The 21,444-nt window shown below is 39.9% G+C and overlaps 1 protein-coding gene across 2 annotated transcripts; it reads right to left on the bottom strand.

Annotated features, from left to right (window-relative positions):
• Positions 1-201: 201 nt before the first annotated feature.
• asnsd1 (asparagine synthetase domain containing 1) lies at positions 202-20,690 on the bottom strand. 2 transcript variants are annotated; one of them, XM_060827363.1, is made up of 6 exons: positions 20,518-20,690; positions 17,015-17,068; positions 15,338-15,413; positions 11,897-13,457; positions 10,362-10,543; positions 202-621 (listed from the first exon to the last, which is right to left on the bottom strand). In XM_060827363.1, the coding sequence occupies exons 4-6, from the start codon at positions 13,328-13,330 to the stop codon at positions 366-368; spliced, it is 1,872 nt and encodes a 623-aa protein (XP_060683346.1). In that variant the 5' UTR covers positions 13,331-13,457; positions 15,338-15,413; positions 17,015-17,068; positions 20,518-20,690; the 3' UTR covers positions 202-365. The 2 variants fall into 2 exon arrangements, with proteins under 2 accessions (XP_060683346.1, XP_060683347.1); XM_060827364.1 differs by having other exon boundaries at positions 20,531-20,690.
• Between the last annotated feature and the right edge of the window lie 754 nt (positions 20,691-21,444).

Here is a 21,444-nt window from a genome sequence, read left to right as displayed (position 1 = left end):
AAGAGTTAATATTTTGAGTCCAGTGACCATTTTCCAGAATCTGCAGTTCTGTGTTTATCTGGAGAGAATATTTCCTGTCTGAAATAGTTGGATTATCCACTAAAGGAGTTAGCTTCTGCTGGTTCTGTGAATGGGAAACAAATTAATTGATTTAACATTCTTTTACTACACTTGAGTAATTTCAAGATCAGACATTCTGTATACAGTGCTTGTTTAATTGCATAATTATGTACATGGTATAAAACAGTAAGGCCAACAGCACCTCCCCTGTAGTTTTGTTTTGGTTGGTTTGAGTTTCAGCTTTAATATTGCAGCTCATTACTGTCCCTGAAACTGGCACTGAAAAATAAAGTACAGCACAATATCTAATCAATTGAGCTTTGCAATAATCTGTTACACTTATCAGAAGCCTTTTCTTTGTGGTTTTCCATCTTTGCAATTCGAGACCCAAACTGCATGGCTCTCTTTGGAAGAACAGCAGATGCTGTAAGCCCAAGTTCTTTTGCAGCCATTCGCAGAAGCAATTTTTCACCAATCCCTCGAGGTAGAGTCAAGTCTGCTTTCTCCCACACAGGAAGTGCATTCAGAAAAGAAACAACTGCTTCATCCAAAAAGGGAAATCTGAAATAACAGATTTTAACAATTTCATCATATGTATCTTGTATAAAGTTCCTTAACTATTCATAATTTTTATATTACCAGCTCCTCCCTCACTTGCCTAACTGGCTTGATGAACCTGAAATGTTATGTGTGCCCTCACTTGTTATTGATAGGAGATGCCAGAGAATGCCTCAGTGAAACTGTTCCACTCAGATTTTCTTTCGAGCACGGACAGAAGCTATGGGATAAGTGCATAACGATATCTACCCTCTGTATCACAACTCACCTTTCTAAAAATCATCTTTTTTTTGTTTACTGTACTAGCAATGTTCAGATTTTTGAGAATGAAATCCAACCAAGTTATGTGAAATACTATTGTATTAAAAAAAAATCAAGGCTGTAAATAAGAACAAATTGACAACAGCACACAACTGTCAACAAGCTATCATGGGGAAGCAAAAGCAAAGTGCTTGTGTTGTCAGACTACTAATCCTGAGATCCAAGTAATGCTCTGGTAGGCCAGGTTTATTCCAGATGGTGGAATTTGAATTGACCAAAAAAAAACCTAAGGTTAAGACCTTCAGTGTTACTTTTATTTTAAACCATTTTTGGTTTGGAGCAGTGAATGGAGATCAGAAGATGACTTTCGGACCGTGAGCAATAGCTGTTTTTTAAAAAGAGAACAAACAAACTTATATTTGTGTGAAGCAAGGTTAATTGTAGGTTGATGGTTATTTATTTATGTGTGGGATGTGGGTGTTGCTGGCTGGCCAGCATTTCTTGCTCGTGGCTGGTTGCCCTTGGTGATTGTGAGCGGACGTCTTGAACTGCTGCAGTCCACCTGCACACCAGAGTATTACTTGGATCTCAGGATTAGTAGTCTAACAACAAAACCACTTTGCTTTTGCTGACCCACTTTGCCATTAGGGAGGCAATTCTAGGATTTTTACCCAGCGACAGTGAATATATTTCCAAGTCAGGATAGTGAGTAACTTGGAGGGGTGCATGAAGGTGGCAGTGTTACCATATACCTGCTGCTCTTATCCTTCTAGATTGAAGTGGTCATGGGTTTGGAAGGTGCTGTCTGAGATTCTTCTTCAAAATAAACAAAATATACTCAAATAGACTCTGAAGAGGAATTATCCTCAAACAGATGTCAGATATTTGAATGTCAACAGGGACTTCAGAAGTTGGTGCCTGGATAATGTTGGAAAAGATGTGATGATGCTCTCACTTTAACAAGGTTATTTTCTGTTTGGGTTTATTTTAAGACAGGTCAAAAAAGGTGGGGGTGCTGAAATGTCTGGAAAAACCTTTAGTTTAACAATAGCAGGGGAGTGGCCAGTTCTCCCAATTCATATTTTTTCTGGTTTGGTTTATTTGTAGCAGAGAAGCTGCTGGTAGCTGTAACAGAAGTGGCTACAGTGCAAAAAGGTTCCATGCTTCAGATGATCTCTGGCTGACTTTTCTCTCAGAAATCTCTCTTGCCTGTAAGAACCTGTGTTTGAATTTATCTTTTGCCAAGGCGTGTGTTTGTGGGATGTTAAAAGAATTGAAACAGCTCCTTAGTTAAGTTGCTGTGTCAGGTCAGTTACATTATTCTAAATTATATTTTCTTTTGCTCATGTTTAGGAGACTGAACAGGCTTGGACTGTTTTCCCTGGAGCGTCAGAGGTTGAGGGATGACCTCAGGTTTACAAAATTATGAGGGGCATGGATAGGATAAATAGACAAAGTCTTTTCCCTGGGGTGGAGGAGTTCAGAACCAGAGGGCATAGGTTTAGGGTGAGAGGGGAAAGATATAAAAGAGACCTATGGGACAACTTTTTCATGCAGAGGGTAGTATGTGTATGGAATGAGCTGCCAGAGGCAGTGGTGGAGGCTGGTACAATTGCAACATTTAAAAGGCATTTGGTTGTGTATGAGTAGGAAGAGTTTGGAGGGATATGGAGTGGGTGCTGGCAGGTGGGACTAGATTAGGTTGGGATATCTGGTCGACATGGACAGGTTGGACCGACGGGTCTGTTTCTGTGCTGTACATCTCTATGACTTTATGTTTCAGCTCTAGTGTTTAAATAAACTGTTTTGCTTAAAGCTGAGTGATTTGACCAGCTCCATCACACCTGGAATATCCATCTGCCTTTTAAATAAGAAAATGTTAGGGTCTAGGCTACCTTAAAATATTGAGGGGGTCTGGCTGCTCCATAACAAAGAAAACCACAAAAAGAAACCAAGGTTTGCACTAGTTTTGAACCATGTGTTTTTGTGAGAAAGACTGTGCCAATGCAACAGGAAGGAAATTTTATTGCTCCATGATTATCCTCCCATTATCAGCTTACTGAAAGCCTGAAGAAAATAATATGTTCTGCAAGATGTTTTCAATGACTGGTGTCGTCAGAAACAAAGCAAGATGTAAGCTATGTGGTTGTATTTTTCCCATCTCTGAAGGCTGCTTAATTGAATTGGCCTTCTACCTCTCATTTTACTTCGGATTTATCGCTAAACTGGGGTCTGTTTATCTTTGTAAGAGTGGGGACTAGAATAAAGAAAAACTATATTATACATTTAACAAGGTTAAACAAGGTAATCTAATTAAAGTGACTATACTACTAAATTGTTTATTCTTTTGTCTCAACTTTATTGATGAGAGGTATCAGTTATTCAAGAAGCCTGATCAGGAATTGTTTGGAGCACTTGAGTATTTTAAGTGTGGGTTGCAAATACAAGGATATGGAGGCTGATTTGATTTGACTTTCTGACTTGGTCATAACACCAATTACTATGACAAAACTATCATCAATTGTCAGTAAAAACCCCATCTGATTCACTAATGGCCTTTACAGAAGGCCTACATGCATCTCAAAACACAGTTCAATGTGGTCGACTCTCAGATAACCCACTAAAATATCCTAGTAAGCCACTTGATTTTATCACACTACTAAAAACACCTCTCAAATAGTCACCTTATTGGGATTGTATTATAGCCCCCCTTTATAGTCACAGGGAAATCGAGAAACAAATTTGTAAGGAGATCTCAGTTATCTATAAAATAATAGGGTGGTTATGATAGGGGATTTTAACTTTTCAAACATAGACTGGGACTGCCATAGTGTTAAGGGTTTAGATGGGGAGGAATTGGAGTGTGTACAAGAAAACTTTCTGATTTAATATATAGTATACCTACCTAGAGAAGGTGCAAAACTTGACCTGTTGGGAAATAAGGCAGGGCAGGTGACTGAGGTGTCAGTGAGGTAGCACTTTGGGGCAAGTGACCATAATTCTATTTAGTTTTAAAATAGCGATGGAAAAGGATAGACCGGACCTAAAAGTCGAAGTTTAAATTGGAGGAAGGCTAATTTTGACAGTATTAGGCAAGAACTTTCAAAAGCTGATTGGGGACAGATGTTCGCAGGAAAAGGGACAGCTGGAAAATGGGAAGCCTTTAGAAATGAGATAACAAGAATACAGCGAAAGTATATTCCTGTTAAGGTGAAAGGAAAGGCTGGTAGGTATAGGGAATGCTGGATGACTAAAGAAATTGAGGATTTGGTTAAGAAAAAGGAAGCATATGTCAGGTATAGACGGGATAGAGCAAATGAATCCTTAGAGTATAAGGGCATTAGGAGTATACGTAAGAGGGAAATCAGGAGTGCAAAGAGGGAACATGAAATAGCTTTGGCAAACAGAGTTAAGGAGAATCCAAAGGGATTTTACAAATATATTAAATACAAGAGGGTAACTAGGGAGACAACAGGGCCCTTCAAAGATCAGAAAGGTGGCCTCTGTGTGGAGCCACAGGGATCGGGGAGATACTAAATGAGTAATTTGCATCAGTATTTACTGTGGAAAAGAACATGGAAGACTTAATGTAGGGAATTAGATAGTGACATCTTGAAAAATGCCCTTATTACAGAGGAGGAAGTACTGGATGTCTTAAAGCATAGAAGTGGATAAATCCCCAGGAACTGTTCAGGTTCCTGAACAGTGTGGGAAGCTAGGGAGTTCATTGCTGGGACTCTTGCTGAGATATTTTAATCATCGATAGTCACGGGTGAGGTGCTGGAAGACTGGAGGCTGACTAACGTGGTGCCACTGTTTAAGAAAGATGGAAGGACAAGCCATGGAACTACTGACCAGTGAGCCTGACATCAATGGTGGGCAAGTTGTTGGAGGGAATCCTGAGGGACAGGATGTTCATGCGTTTGGGGAAAGACAAGAACTGTTTAGGGATATCAACATGGCTTTGTGCTTGGGAAATCAAGTCTCTCAAACTTAATTGAGTTTTTTGAAGTAACAAAGAGGATGGATGAGGGCAGAGTGGTAGATGTAATCTATATTGTCTTCATTAAGGCATTCGAAAAGGTTCCCCATGGGAGACTGATTAGCAAGGTTAGATCTCCTGGAATACAGGAGAATTAGCCATTTGGATACAGAACTGGCTCAAAGGTAGAAGACAGAGGGTGGTGGTGGAAGGTTGTTTTTCAGACTTGAGGCCTGTGATCAGTGGAGTGCCACAAGGATCAGTGGTGGTTCCACTACTTTTCATCATTTATATAAATGATTTGAATGTGAGCAGAAGAGGTATAGTTAGTAAGTTTGCAGATGACACCACAATTGGAGGTGTAGTGGACAGCAAAGAGGGTTACCTCCGATTACAAGATCATGGTGAGGACAGTGCAGGAGAGAGAACCTGCACAGTTACCACCTTTGCTGTTTGAATTAGTGTATCGCTGGACATCGGAGTGCATCTGGGAAAATTAACAAATAGTGAAATTCACAACTAATCTTGGAGGAACTGTTGGGTGAAGTTCACAGCACAGAATCAGATAAGTTAATTGTTGTTTCAATTCTGTCCAAGAGAAAGGCTGTATTAGTGAGTACAGTGGGTTCTTTCTTGATTATAAGATAAGTCTCTTGATTAAACTTAAAATATAAGCCATAGCTATTTATTTAACCTGGGGCAGTGTTTGTAGAGGAATAAGACGGCGTTATTTTCTGGGTCTGTAGATTGTGAAGGAGCAAAAATGGCCTTTGCAGTGATATGTACTTCTTGTCAGATGTGGGAGTTGAAAGAGTTTAAGGGTTACTGTGGATTATATCTGCCATAAATGCTGTTGGATGCGAATCTTATCAGATCGAGTGGATCGGTTGGAGAGACAGATAGAAGCAATGAGGAAATTGCAACAGCAACAGTATGTGATGGATGGCAGTTATAGGAAGGTGGGAAGTCTCCGATACAGTCACATATATGGGTTAACTCCAGGAAGGGTAAGAGAGGTAGGCATCTAGGGCAGGAGTCTTTTGTGGGTATACCCATTTCAAACAGGTATGCTGTTTTGGAAAATGAAGGGGGTGATGGATTCTCAGGGGAACGTGGCACAAACAGCCAAGTTACTGATATTGAGACTGGGTCTAATGCAATGAGGGGTATGTCGGCTTCCAAGAGATCAATTGTGTTAGGGGTTTCTGTGGCCAGCAGAGAGAAAGCAGAATGGTATGTTGTTGCCCTGGTGCCAGGATCAAGGATGTCTCAGAGAGGGTGCAGAATGTTCTCTCGGGGGAGAGGGGCCAGCAGGAGATCATTGTCCACATTGGAACCAACGCCATAGGAAGGGAAAAGGTTGAGATTCTGAAGGGAGATTACAGAGAGTTAGGCAGAAATTTAAAAAGGAGATCCTCAAGGGTAGTACTATCTGGATTTCTCCCAGTGCTATGAGCTAGTGAGGGTAGGAATAGGAGGATAGAGCAGATGAATGCATGGCTGAGGCACTGGTGTATGGGAGAAGGATTTTTTTTGGATTATTGGAATCTCTTCTGGGGTAGAAGTGACCTATACAAGGACAGATTGCACCTAAATTGGAAGGGGACTAATATACTGGCAGGGAAATTTGCTAGAACTGTTTGAGAGGATTTACTAATATGGGGGAGTGGGACCCAGGGAGATAGTGAGGAAAGAGATCGATCTGAGATGGGTACAGCTGACAACAGACGTAAGTCAAACAGTCAGGGCAGGCAGGGACAAGGTAGGACTAATAAATTAAACTGCATTTATTTCAATGCAAGGGGCCTAACAGGGAAGGCAGATGAACTCAGAACATGGTTAGGAACATGGGACAGGGATATCATAGAAAGTCCGGAAACATGGCTCAGGGATGGGCAGGACTGGCAGTTTAATGTTCCAGGACACAAATGCTAGAGGAAGGATAGAAAGGGAGGCAAGAGAGGAGGGGGAGTGGCATTTTTGATAAGGGATAGCATTACAGCCGTGCTGAGGGAGAATATTCCTGGAAATACATCCAGGGAAGTTATTTGGGTGGAACTGAGAAATAAGAAAGAGATGATCACCTAATTGGGATTCCCCAATAGTCAGAGGGAAATTGGGAAACAAACTTGTAAGGAGATCTCAGCTATCTGGAAGAATAATAGGGTAGTTGAGGTAGGGGATTTTAACTTTCCAAACATCGACTGGGACTGCCATAGTGTTAAAGGTTTAAATGGAGAGGAATTTCTTAAGTGTGTACAAAACAATTTTCTGATTCAGTATGTGGATGTACCTACTAGAGAAGATGCAAAACCTAACCTACTCTTGGGAAATAAGGCAGGGCAAGTGACTGAGGTGCCAGTGGGCGTGCACTTCAGGGCCAACAACCATAATTCTATTTGTTTTAAAATAGTGATGGAAAAGGATAGACCAGATCTAAAAGTTGAAGTTCTAAATTGGAGAAAGGCCAATTTTGACGGTATTAGGCAAGAACTTTCGAAAGCTCATTGGAGGCAGATGTTCACAGGTAAAGGGATGGCTGGAAAATGGGAAGCCTTCAGAAATGAGATAACAAGAATCCAGAGAAAGTCAGGGTGAAAGGGAAGGCTGGTAGGTATAGGGAATGCTGAATGACTAAATAAATTGAGGGTTTGATTAAGAAAAAGAAGGAAGCACATCTCAGGTACAGACAGGATAGATCGAAAGAATCCATAGCAGAGTATAAAGGAATTAGGAGTATACTTAAGAGGGAAATCAGGATGGCAAAACAGGGACATGAGATAGCTTTGGAAAATAGAATTAGGGAGAATCCAAAGGGTTTTTATAAATATATTAAGGACAAAAGGGTAACTAGGGAGACAACAGGGCCCCTCAAAGATCAGCAAGGCAGCCTTTGAGTAGAGCTATAGACAATGGGGGAGATACTAAATGAATATTTTGCATCAGTATTTACTGTGGAAAAGGATATGGAAGATATAGACTGTCGGGAAATAGATGGTGACATCTTGCAAAATGTACAGATTACAGAGGAGGAAGTGCTGGAAGTCTTGAAACGGTTAAAGGTGGATAAATCCCTAGGACCTGATCAGGTGTACCCGAGAACTCTGTGGGAAGCTAGAGAAGTAATCGCTGGGCCTCTTACTGAGATATTTGTATCATCAATAGCCACAGGTGAGGTGCCGGAAGACTGGAGGTTGGCTAACATGGTGCCACTGTTTAAGAAGAGTGGTAAAGACAAGCCAGGGTGACAAGACCGGTGAGCCTGACCTCAGTGGTGGGCAAGTTTAGATTACTTACAGTGTGGAAACAGGCCCTTCGGCCCAACAAGTCCACACCGACCCGCCGAAGCGAAACCCACCCATTCCCCTACATTTACCCCTTACCTAACACTACGGGCAATTTAGCATGGCCAATTCACCTGACCTGCACATCTTTGGACTGTGGGAGGAAACCGGAGCACCCGGAGGAAACCCACGCAGACACGGGGAGAACGTGCAAACTCCACACAGTCAGTCGCCTGAGTCGGGAATTGAACCCAGGTCTCTGGCGCTGTGAGGCAGCAGTGCTAACCACTGTGCCATCGTGCCGCCGGAAAGTTGTTGGAGGGAATCCTGATGGACAGGATGTACATGTATTTGGAAAGGCAAGGACTGATTAGGGATAGTCAACATGGCTTTGTGTGTGGGAAATCATGTCTCTCAAACTTGATTGAGTTTTTTTAAGTAGTAACAAATAGGTTTGATGAGGGCAGAGCAGTAGATGTGATCTATGTAGACTTCAGTAAGGCGTTCAACAAGGTTCCCCATGGGAGACTGATTAGCAAGGTTAGATCTCATGGAATACAGGGAGAACTAGCCATTTGGATACAGAACTGGCTCAAAGGTAGAAGACAGAGGGTGGTGGTGGTGGTGGAGGGTTTTTCAGACTGGAGGCATGTGACCAGTGGAGTGCCACAAGGATCGGTGTTGGGCCCTCTACTTTTTGTCATTTACATAAATGATTTGGATGCAAGCACAAGAGCATAAGTTAGTAAGTTTGAAGATGACACCAAAATTGGAGGTGTAGTGGATAGCCAAGAGGGTTATCTCAGATTACAACAGGATTTGGACCAGATGGACCAAAGGGCTGAGAAGTGGCAGATGGAGTTTAATTCAGATAAATGTGAGGTGCTGTATTTTGGGAAAGCAAATCTTAGCAGGATTTATACAATAAATGGTAAGGTCCTAGGGAGTGTTGCTGAATAAAGAGACCTTGGAGTGCAGGTTCATAGCTCTTTGAAAGTGGAGTCGCAGGTAGGTAGGATAGTGAAGGCGGTGCTTGGTATGTTTTCCTTTATTGGTCAGAGAATTGAGTACAGGAGTTGGGAGGAGAAAGTAGGGACTGCAGATGCTGGAGATCACAGCTGAAAATGTGTTGCTGGAAAAGTGCAGCAGGTCAGGCAGCATCCAAGGAGCAGGAGAATTAATGTTTCGGGCATGAGCCCTTCCTGAAGAAGAGCTCATGCCCAAAACGTCGATTCTCCTGCTCCTTGGATGCTGCCTGACCTGCTGCGCTTTTACAGCAGTTGGGAGGACATGTTGCGGCTGTACAAGACATTGGTTTTGCCACTGTTGGAATATTGCATGTAATTCTGGTCTCTTTCCTATTGGAAAGATGTTGTGAAACTTGAAATGAATCAGAAAAGATTTACAAGAATGTTGCCAGGGTTGGAGGATTTGAGCTATAGGGAGAGGCTGAATAGGCTAGGGCTGTTTTCCCTGGAGCGTCGGAGGCTGAGGGGTGACCTTATAGAGGTTTATAAAATCATGAAGAGCACGGATAGGGTAAATAGACAAACTCTTTTCCCTGGGATGGGGGAGTCCAGAACTAGGGGGCATTGATTTAGGGTGAGGGGGAAAGATATTTAAAAGAGATCTAAGGGGCAGCTTTCTCATGCAGAGGGTGATACATGTATAGAATGAGCTGCCAGAGGAAGTGGTGGAGGCTAGTAGGGATTGCAACATTTAAAAAGCATTTGGATGGGTATATGAATAGGAAGGGTTTGGAGTGTTATTGGCCAGGTGCTGACAGATGGGAATAGAATGGGTTTGGATATCTGGTTGGCATGGACAAGTTGGACCGAAGTGTCTGTTTCCATGCTGTAATCTCTGACTCTATAAATAAAAAATGAAACCAGACAAACCACTTGTTGTCAACCTAGGCGCCAGAAAAAAACAACAGCAATCTCAACTATGTCCCAACAGAAGTGGCAGCACAGTGGTATATGTTTATGAGGGAGTTGCCCTGGGTGTCCTCAACATTGACTTCAGACCACAGGACGTCTTGTAGCGTCAGGTCAAATACCACATATGTTTACAACTGCGAAGTTAAAAGCACATGGATACTGTTCAATCTTCAATTTTACATCTTAACTTCTTCAGTTTACAACAACATTCGTATTCAACAGTGAGTTAGAACGCGTTTTTGGATTTCAACATGTTCGACCTTTGCACGGACTCACCTTGCTTCTTTTCCGTGGTCTCCAATGACTCTGTCATCTCTCCCAAGATTACGTGAGGAAATGCGGCCGAGTTCCATCCCCAGTTCTTTGATTAGGCCTTCAAAACCTGATGTTTGGTAGCAGACACGGTGGCGAGAATAACCTGCGAGTTGTTCATCAGCTCCAATCCCAGTCAATACCACCTTTTTAAAAACAAAGTCCATAACGGTTTCATCCCTGAATCTATAATGTAATTAAAATGCACTACTGTCCAAGTAATGGAATTACTTTAGATAGTAAAGCAAATTCAGTTTGTACCAAACTGCATTTACACAAGCCAAAAGGTGCAACTTAGTTTTGGGATATTGAGACTTCAAATTACAAAATATTGAATTTAAACCATAGCTGAATATGCAGCTTCTTGATGCAATAAGATCAACTTTGAAACCCATTTAATAACTTCACTTTATGTGGGTTTCATGACTTTTGCAGCATTATTGAATGTTGATGAAAATCTAATGGACGGAGGATATAGAAAGAAGTTATGGCAGCTGGGGCAGGGGGTGGGGTGGGGGAAAGAGTGCAGCTTGTTTAAAACTGAAATCGGTACAAACTAGGAGAAATATCCTATTTCTACCTTTTCATACTCTGTAAAAAGACTTAAGTTTTATGACATCATTCTCAAACTCTGGAGCAAACAGACGTAGTTTCCTCAATTACTTTGCCATTACAAGGATTCATTTGGTGAACTTAGGTTTAACTCTATGACAAATATATCTTTCCTTACATAAGGTAACCAAAACCCCACAGTACTCTGGGTGAGGTCTCACCAAGGCTCTATGTAAATACAAAACATCTTTACTTCTGTATTCAAATTCCCTTAAATGAATTGTCTACAAACTCTTCTTGTGTTTCTATATGCTTGCAGTGACTTGTGGACAAGGAGACTCATTTTTGTGGACACATACACTTTCCAACTTATCACCACTTCTATTTTTTTTCAACTAAAATTAATACATCCCCACTTACTTATATTTTATTCCACTTGCATTTTCAAACCTGGGGATCTGAGACCTAAGTTGACAAGTAACTGTTCCTCCTGCATCTACATGCCAATGATGGCCCAACCATATCTTATGCTATGTAAACTGGTGACTCTTTTTCAATTCTTTTTCTTGTGCCCTAAATCTGATAATTGCAAAATAGCACTTTGACATCATATTGTCTTTTAGCAATGTTTAAATTCTTTGAAGCTGCCTAAACCCCTAAGGATAGATCAAAGACAAAATCTTGAAGAACAGTAGTAAAGTTTTGATTTTATTCTTGGTCAGTTGGATTACTTAAGGGCCTCATTTCAGTTTTGGATTAGTTTATTGAAATTAATACTGAATTTCTTAATGATGTGGAATGCGTAAAACACTGAGCATTCTATTTATGACTTAAACAATAATCAAAATGATAAATTGTGTGTTTCTTTTAAAAGAATACTCATGAAGGTAGAGATTTTTACATTCAAAATGGTGGACGAAAATGATCTTTTAGGGATGATGCCATACCTTTGCACTGCTTGTATATGGTTGGATTTGTCCGTTACTGGTCCTAGTACCAATGCCTCTTGCAGCAAACCACACAGCACAGCCAATACTGTCATCCAGTACTGTGTCCAAAGGTTGTACCAAATTACTAATCCGCTGTTGTCTCATTTCCTTCAGCTCTTCTAATGTGATATTGATTTCTACAAAATTCCATTTTCTTGCAGGGTTTATAATTTGTAACTCTTTTAAACCTGAAAGTCCAGTGATCCGGTCAGGCACATTAAAGCTAGTGGTCTCATTAAGACTACTATTGTCACCTTGGACAGTCTCCTCTTCACGTGCCCTAGAAGCATTGCTTTTTATCTTTTGTTTTGTTGAGGTCTTCTGCTGCTTAAAGGCTACATTCAATAGATCAATAGGTTCATCTCGTGGAATATGATGATCAGCCAAGGCTGCAAGAACCATAGAATCAACACCTCCGGAAAAGAGAATAGCAACTTTTGCTTTATTAGAAATTGCGAACTGGGATGAGGTGTGAATTTGACATCGTGGTAAGAAAAGCACTCGCCGCCTAACAGATTCACCCAAAACATTAATGAACTTATGAACTAATTTCTTCTTTTCATCGGAAAGAAAACTCTCAACATTTACTGAAGATGCTTCACAATTTGATGTGTGTGTCTCACACACACTGTAATTCATTGGAGTAATGGGTGCTATAGGGAAAAGTTTTGATCCATTTAAAAATACAGAAACAAAACTCGGTAGTTCTTCAATAAACTGAACTTCTTCACCTAAATGGAAAGTCTTGAATTCATATTCAATGGGCCTATATTTCCATGGATACCATGATATTGCCAATGAGTTGCCACTAGTGTTTTTCTGGAGGTCAATTTTATAAAGTCCACATGCTGGTACTTCCTGCCACGGAAAATTTCCACACTTGGAAACAGACTGACTCACTGATGAAAGAGTAAGACAGAGATTTTCAGCATTCTTAAACTGCCACAGTAAACTACGTCGACCAAAAAAGTCTCGACCGAACCACAAGCAGTGACTGAATGCTTGGTAGTATATAAATGTCCAAGGTCCTTGAATAGCAGAAAAGACAGACAGAATGGATTCTTCATTCTTACACGAAGACAAATGTTGAAGAATGATCAGAGTATCATTTGCTTCAGGTCCAATTTCAATTCCTCCAAAAATTTCCCCATTCCAAAGGAGAAGGTTTCCCTGAGTATCCTGCAGGGGCTGTGGGTTTAGGCACCCTCTCATATGAAGCACATGTCCAGATAAAAATATATTATAGCCCAGTTCAGGCACTTCTCTGGATAACTGTTGACTGCAGTTAGGTCCCCTCCGTTGTAGGCTTTCAAACATATCTTCTCCCACAACATCATGATTAGAAACACCTTCCTGAGGGGCTAAAACTAATATACAACAAATACCACACATTTTATGTGCCTTTCAATTTATCCATAAATTTTGATGAATAACAAATGTTGATCTTGCTATTAGTTATTTGTAACTTTTTCAGCATTTTCCAAATTCTGGTATTCTTTCTTCATCTCATCAAGAGCACCTGCAAAAGGTACAGTTATTGTTAGACTTTTTGAATGGCACATAATCTAATGTATGACAAAGTAACACACAAATAAATAATGCAATCATAGCAGTTTTAGTATAAAAGGGTACCAAATTTGATTTGAATTTCCTGAAGATTTGAGCAAGATGAGGACTCCTTAAGTAAAAATGCCTGTGGAAACATAATCCCTTGTCTTATTCAATGCTTTTAGTGCTGAGAGAAGAATTTTTTTTATTCATTCATGGGATGAGGGTATTGCTGGTTAAGCCAGTATTTATTGCTCATCCTAATTACCCAAAAGGCAGTTAAGAGTCAACCCCATTGCTGTGGGTCTCAAGTTACATGTAGACCAGACCGGGTAAGATTACCCTAAAGACATTAGTAAACAAGATGAGTTTTTCTGACAATTGACAATGGATTCATGGCCATGATGAGACTCTTAATTCTAGGTTTGTATTGAATTCAAATTCCACGATCTGCTGTAGGATTCAAACCTGGGTCTCTGGATAACAGTGTGGCGATAATACCACTAGGCCACTGCCTCCCCCATAGCAGGTAAAAGATTTGCACCTAAGTTAGATGGTGAAAGAATAGACAAATCTGATAATCATGATACATTTATTGAATGAAAAGAATTAGTGTTTATCAAATATTTTAATAATTACTTTGGGTGTTCCACATGTTTAAGTATTTAAGTATACTATTTGGTTCTTTGTGAATTGCAATGTATGTTCTACAACTTAAATCTACAATGAGATCAATTTTTCATTAACAATTATTACTAGTTTCAGTTTAATGAATATAGAACATGAGAAGTAAGTGGTGTCAGCAAGAGTAGGCTATTTGGTCCTTCAAGCCTGCCCAGCCATTTGATAAGATCATGGTTGATTTGACTGTTACTTTAACCCAATTTCTTGGCTACCCCCCTACATTCTTTCCTGACTTCCCTGTTAGTCAAAAATGTATCCATCCCTGTCTTTAAAATATTCAATGTCACTGCTCTATGGGAAAGAATTCTACAGACTTAACCAGAGAAAATAATTATCCTCATCGCCACTTTAAATGGGCGACTTCTTATTTTGGATTTAGAACTATAAAATATACTAATGAATTTGTTTGTCATCAATTATATTTACTAATGTAACTCCCGTCAAAACAAGTCCAATAATGTTGCACCATGGCATATTAAGATGTTGGATTTCATAGCCACATCTGAATCAGAGGTGGTAATAAGCAGAGCTTCCCCCATGAGGATGAATGACATAACAGGGGTATTTGAGTTCCTTGACTATATATCTACATATTAAAAACATGAAGAGGTATGGGACAAAGCAGGAAAATGGTGTTGCAGTGGAAATTAGATTAGATTTCCTACAGTGTGGAAACAGGCCCTTCAGCCCAACAAGTCCACATTGACCCTCCGAAGAGCAACCCACCCAGACCCATTTCCCTCTGACTAATATACCTAACACTATGGGAAATTTAGCATGGCCAATTCACCTGACCTACACATCTTTGTATCAGCCATGATCTCATTGAATGGCGTTGTGGGCTCAAAAGGCTGAAAAGCTTCCTCCAGCCTCTATTTCTTATGTTTCTAAATCACTCTCTGCAACTCTTAATTATCAATTCAAGATGGGCTAAAGCCGATTGAGAGCTAGTCTCTCGTAGGAGGTAGTGCAAAGAAAAAGGGCGTATTAATGGAGTGGGAGAAGACAAATTAAAATAGGGAAGGAAAAGATGACCTAATATGTGTTGCATGAATATAAAAATCAAGGTAACAAAGGAATATTCAACATATCCTGCACAGTTTTAACACATGAACCACTTATTACACTCAATGCATTTTACAAATATGCTTAAGGTATATAACTTACATTTACATTCACTTAGAGTCTGGATTTGATCTGCTAAGAAAAATATATTGCTGTTGGGTTGCTGCTTATAAACTCTCTGAAAAAGAACGAATAACAATTATTAATAAAACTAAAATTAATCGTGAATAATTTTGTAACAAAGCAGCACTGAATCTCGTTTGGAGAATGGAATTAAAGTGGAACATGTTTTCAATGGGGGATTAGTTGGGAAACAGTGATCACAATGATATTAGAGTTGCAACTGTTTTGAAAAGAACAATGAAAAATCAAATGTGAAAATATTCAACAGGAGGAGAGCTAATTTTAAAAGTTGAAAAGGCGTCTTGTTCACATGCATTGTAATCAAGATTAACTGGTAAAATTGTAAACCAGCAATGAAATATTGATTGGCTGCAGATTGCGGAGCTGACTGGATAACTAACAGTATAGAGATTAAAATGAAACAAACATAAAACATTTGATAAATATGTATAGTAACAACTTCATGACTGGTCCATGGACAGGATGGCTACAGTCTCAAGTTTAAACAATACTGGAGAAGCTTATAGCTTGCAAATCTCTCATGGGTGGAAAAATAACAGAAATATGCCTGGTGGTTATTCTCACTAAGCATTTCCTATAGACTGTAAATTGTTTGTCAAAGGAAAAACCACCTTCAGAAGCACTGAAAGAGTGAATTCTCAACTCGTGAAATGAAAGACTTATAAGGGGCATAATTTCAAGGTCTGCAAATGACATGAAAATTGGTAGACAATCGATACATGAAATTCATCGCAATATGAAGAGATATAATTCCTAGCAAAATGTATCAGTCAAACTAAATTGTATAATCTTAAAAAAGATGCAGAACAGAAAAATCTGGCATAGACAGTTCAGAAGATGACTAAAAAGACTGGCAAAAATCCTTGATTCTGTAAACAGATGTAAGAAGTGCAAAAGGAAACAAGGAAGTTTATCCAACACTACTTAGGTCTCACCTGGGGGCTTGCAGCCAATTCCGCACACACACTTTAGCAATGATATCAAACCTTGAAAGACTTTTAAGATGATTAAGACAAAATCTTATGGAAGAGTTCAAAGTCATTAAGAGTTAAAAACAAAACTACTTTCAGTGGGGGAATGGTTTCTAATCAAAGGGCAAAGATTTAATGACATTGGCAAAAAAACCAGAGGCAAAATATGGAATTGTGCAGTAACGTCTTGATCTACCTGCGCTGTCTAAAAAGGGTAGCTGATGTAGGTTAAGTATCAACTTCCAAAATGGAATTGGATAAAGACTCAAAGAGCAATGGGAAAAGATGGAAGTGGGACTCGATGGATAGCTTTTTCAAAGAGCTGCCACAGGCATGTTGAGCTAAACAGCCCCTTCTGTTCAGTATCATTCTTTGAGTTTAAAACATTCTGAAAATTAAATCTGGAACCTCTAGTCTTTATAGTCATCATGGCATCTAATTCTGATAAACCCAATACCTATGTCTTTATTAGCTTTATTGCTGGATTATTCCAAATATTAAACACTATGAGGAGTTTTCCTGCTGTCTGATCTAAATTTGCTTTACAAAAATTTTTTTTTTTTAGGCAAAATTTGTTTATCTTACATTGTAATTTGAAGGCAACCATTATATTTATGCCAGAATTGAACATCTCCAAATATTAACTTGGGTTTTATTGACTTACCCGATTTTTCTTAAGGTTGGAAAGCTCATCAATGACAACACTTTGTTCTTGTATCTATTGAAACAACATTACATTTGACATTGGAATAACAATAAAGAATTGTAACCAAGTACATTGCAGTTCAGTTAAAATGTCAACTTAGAATGGATTTCTTTTAAAAATCACAATTTTCTTTTTGTATGGTATCGTGAAATTTAATGAGCTGAGCAATTATTCACTCCTTTTAAAAATTACTGTACTTGATCTTTTCAAAATCAGCAGGAACCCTCTTCTTTTTTTCCCCTTGCATGCACTTAACCTTTGAAGGCCTGATTTACTCTGGCCTGCCGCCCTTTCAGATACTGCATTCCAATTCATAATTACCCACTGCATATAGAGGCCTTTCATCAAGTGGCTTTTAGCTCTTTTGCCAAACACTTCAAAATATCCTTTGATACACTAGCCTTTTGTCAACAGGCAATTTCCCTCTATTTACTTTGCCTATTCCTCATAATCTTGAAAACCTCAATTTCTTCTTATCCAAAGAGAACAACTGAAGACCTTATTTAACTTGTCCACAGAACCACCTGAGTATTTTTCTGTGCTTTTTAAATCTCTTCACAACCTTCTGAAAATGCAGCACCAGAATTCGACATAATGTTCCAGTTGAGGCTGAACTAATTTTCTACCAATGTTCATTGTAACTTTCTTGCTTTTGTACAATATGTCATATAGTCGTAGAGATGTACAGCACGGAAACAGACCCTTCGGTCCAACCTGTCCATGCCGACCAGACATCCCAACCCAATCTAGTCCCACCTACCAGCACCCTGCCCATATCCCTCCAAACCCTTTCTATTCAGATACCCAGACAAATGCCTTTGAAATGTTGCATTTGTACCAGCCTCCACCACATCCTCTGGCAGCTCATTCCATACACATACCAGCCTCTGCATGAAAAGTTGCCCCTTAGATCTCTTTTATATCTTTCCCCTCTCATCCTAAACCTATGCCCTGTAGTTCTGGACTCCCTGACACCAGGGAAAAGACTTTGTCTATTTATCATATCAATGCCCCTCATAATTTTGTAAACCTTTAAAGTCAACCATCAGCCTCCGATGGTAAAAAAATGAGGTCTGCAGATGCTGGAGATTCCTGATGAAGGATTCCTGATGATCACCATTCCTGATGAAGGGCTTACGGCCGAAACGTCGAATTTCCTATTCCTTGGATGCTGCTGTGCTTTAACCAGCAACACATTTTCATCAGCCTCCGATGATCAAGGGAAAAAAGCCCCAGCCTGTTCAGCCCAGCCTCTCCCTATAGCTCAAACCCGCCAACCCTGTCAACATGCTTTTATTTTGAAAGCTCAGGATCCTTTGGACCATTTTTAAAGACCACTTTTGACCCAGCTCTGTCATCTGCAATGATTTGAGCGCATGTAACCCTTGATGACATTTTCCTGCATACCTTTACAATTACACCTTTCCTCCCTGCATTTCCTCAGCCACTCTAAGGTTCTGTGCACTTCAATCAGCATTTGTTTCCAGAAGTCACGGCAAGAGAAAAAAATGAGGGGGAAGGCTGCTTATCAAAATGCATTCCTTTGTGCTTTTCTACATTAATTTGCTCTGCATCATGTCTGCATGTTCCACCAACATATCTATGGCCTCTAAAAGTCCCTTACTTCACTCCTTTTCATTCAATATAGTTCCATGTTTTATGTCATGCATTCACTGTGGTAGGGTTCCAACTTCTCATGATGTTTTGCCAAAGCTGTTTCTAATTACTTTCTTCTTCGATTTCTAAATGCCTGTGTTATACTGATAGCTTCTAGTTATGCCCTTCTCCATAAATATAACCAGTCTTTGTACATCTAGTCTATCAAAAACTCAATTTACAGATGTCAAATGAAGTCACCATCAGCCCTTTTCAATTAAACTAAGCATGTTACTTATTTATCCATTATGAAAGTTTACATGCTGAAAACCTTCCACATTATCAGAAGAAATTTTGCCAATGAAAATTTGTTGTTCTAATATGCTGAATTAAATTGTATGATGTACAAAAGCTCAAAAGGCCAGCCTCCTTTAAAAGATGATTGCCATTTTGAAAAGTTAACAAAAACTTGAAGTTACCAAACACTGCCTAACAACTGTTCTTCCAGCAGGAAGTGATGTTCAAACTTTACTTATAAGCATTATCAAACTCACCCACTATAATGAAAATTACATTTTCTTTTAACAATAGAGCAAGATTACAGGCTGGTGTCCTGCCAAAAAGAGCTGCATTTAATAACCATTACGTAACAATTATTTCAATGTCATCTTTTTTGCCAATAAACGTCTTATGCACCACTTCAAACACCTTTATGAAGTCCTTATACACCACATCAATCCATTTGGTTACTTCAACAAAATTTAATAAAGTTTGTTAAACACCATTTATCTGACAAATGCATGCTGGTTTTGCTTTACTAATTTGCATTTATCCAAGTGACATTAACTTTGTCCATGATTATTGTTTGTAAAAGCTTTCCCACCATCAAGGTTAATTCCATATGCAGACCTTGGTTTTGATCCTGATTGGCCCCATGTCATCTCTTACTACCCTTCCACCATACATTTATAAGAAGTTTGCAGTCCAGTTTAATGCTGTTTCATACTTTCTCATTGAACTTCTCATTTCCATTTTCAATTCCTTTCCAAACATCACACATTCAATTCATGATCTGTCTCCATTTTCTGCTCATTGTTATTCCTTACCTATTAGTTATCCAGAGAATTCCAACTTTGGTTGTCATACTATTCCCTCTCAGGGAATGTCCCTCCATTGTGCCTGATGTAGCTCCTCTTTAAAAATAGTTTAAATTGATCGAATGTTTTGCCAGTCAATTTGATTTCAAAGTGCCAGGGCAAATCTGTTTTCGATGCATTGAAATTGATGATTAGAGTGGCGCTGGAAAAGCATAGCCGGTCAGGCAGCAACCGAGGAGCAAGAAAATCGACGTTTCGGGCAAAAGCCCTTCATCAAGGCGCATTGAAATTGATCCCTGTCCGATTAAATAGTTTTAATTAAAGTAGACCTTGGGTCATTTGCCCAATCTGATTTAAACTTTATGAATGGCCAATCTCTTGCACTTATTTTTAAAAACGTGCAACTGTCAAGGCTTCTACCTTCAGCGGGTTACTCACACGGTAAAGATTCACATCAAAGGCAGACTTGAGAAACCAGTTCAAAGTATTTTCATTTGATACGTTACACTTGGAAAGATTCAAAGGCGAAACGGTTCACAAAAGGATGATTCTGAGCATGCAGTGGGTGTGGGTATGGGAAGGGAAGGGGGAAGCAGGAAATTGGCACTCGGTAATGAAGCTCTCTTGCGAAGAGCCGGTACAGGCACGATGGGCCGACCTGTCTCCTTCTGCGCCCTCAGACCTTGTCACTGTGTGGCTGCAGAGGTGGGGGATGATTACTCCTGGGTATTGCTCCTGCTGCCAAGCCGACACGGCTAGGAACCATACCTGTTTACTTAACTCTTCTCTCCGAGCTCCCACGCGATCTGCTACTTTATTTGAAACGGCCTCCATCACCTTGTCTTCACCTGCCCACTCCCCTCAGGTCGTTTCCATGTGCGACTCCCGGAAGTACACAAAGCGACAACCCGCATGCGTCATGGTGGCGGTGGCGTTACGCTCTCTAGCGCCTCCGGCGCCTGGCTGTTTGGGAGGTCACATGACATCAACATTCACAACAGCGCTGACGTGGGTGGGGCTCGAAATGATGTAGCACAGCCACCAATGTCATTACAGTAAAAAATGAGGTCTGCAGATGCTGGAGATCACAGCTGCAAATGTGTTGCTGGTCAAAGCACCGCAGGCCAGGCAGCATCCTGAGATGCTGCCTGGCCTGCTGTGCTTTGACCAGCAACACATTTGCAGCACCAATGTCATTACGTTGTGTCTGGCCCCAAAAAACTAAGGAACTTGTATAACATTTCCTCAAACTACTGGTCACAATTCCTACGGAGCAAGAATAGCATTTGATCACCGTGAATTATTGTTTTATTTAAAACATAATATGGAGGTGCCCGTGTTGGACAGGGGTGTACAAAGTTAAAAATCACACAACACCAGGTTTATTTGGAAATACAAGCTTTCGGAGCACTGCTCCTTCATAGGAAGTTAGTGGGGCAGGATCATAGGACACAGAATTTATACTAAAAGATCAAAGTGTCATACAATTGATGCGATGTATTGAATAAACCTAGATTGCTGTTGTGTTTAGTCATTTAGAATGGGGATGCAGATTTCGATTGATTAATATTTAAATTCCAGAACTCCTTTGAAGTTACAGTACTGAGACAACATAAGGTTTTATCAGTATAAAAAAAAGGTGACCTATCAGCTCAGACAATTCATTAAAGGTATGAGGTTAGGGTCTGTCTGTCC

The sequence above is a fragment of the Hemiscyllium ocellatum genome, chromosome 7 (assembly GCF_020745735.1).
Source record: "Hemiscyllium ocellatum isolate sHemOce1 chromosome 7, sHemOce1.pat.X.cur, whole genome shotgun sequence".
Lineage (NCBI taxonomy): Eukaryota > Metazoa > Chordata > Chondrichthyes > Orectolobiformes > Hemiscylliidae > Hemiscyllium > Hemiscyllium ocellatum.
Note: the sequence above shows the minus strand (reverse complement) of the source record. Positions and strands in the feature narration are given on the sequence as shown.

Coding starts and splice junctions, on each gene's coding strand:
- asnsd1 (XM_060827363.1), bottom strand. CDS start 13,330: ATGTGTGGTATTTGTTGTATATTAGTTTTAGCCCCTCAGGAAGGTGTT. Junction 10,544..11,896: donor CATATACAAGCAGTGCAAAG/GTATGGCATCAT, acceptor GTTTTTAAAAAG/GTGGTATTGACTGGGATTGG. Junction 622..10,361: donor GACCACGGAAAAGAAGCAAG/GTGAGTCCGTGC, acceptor CTGTTATTTCAG/ATTTCCCTTTTTGGATGAAG.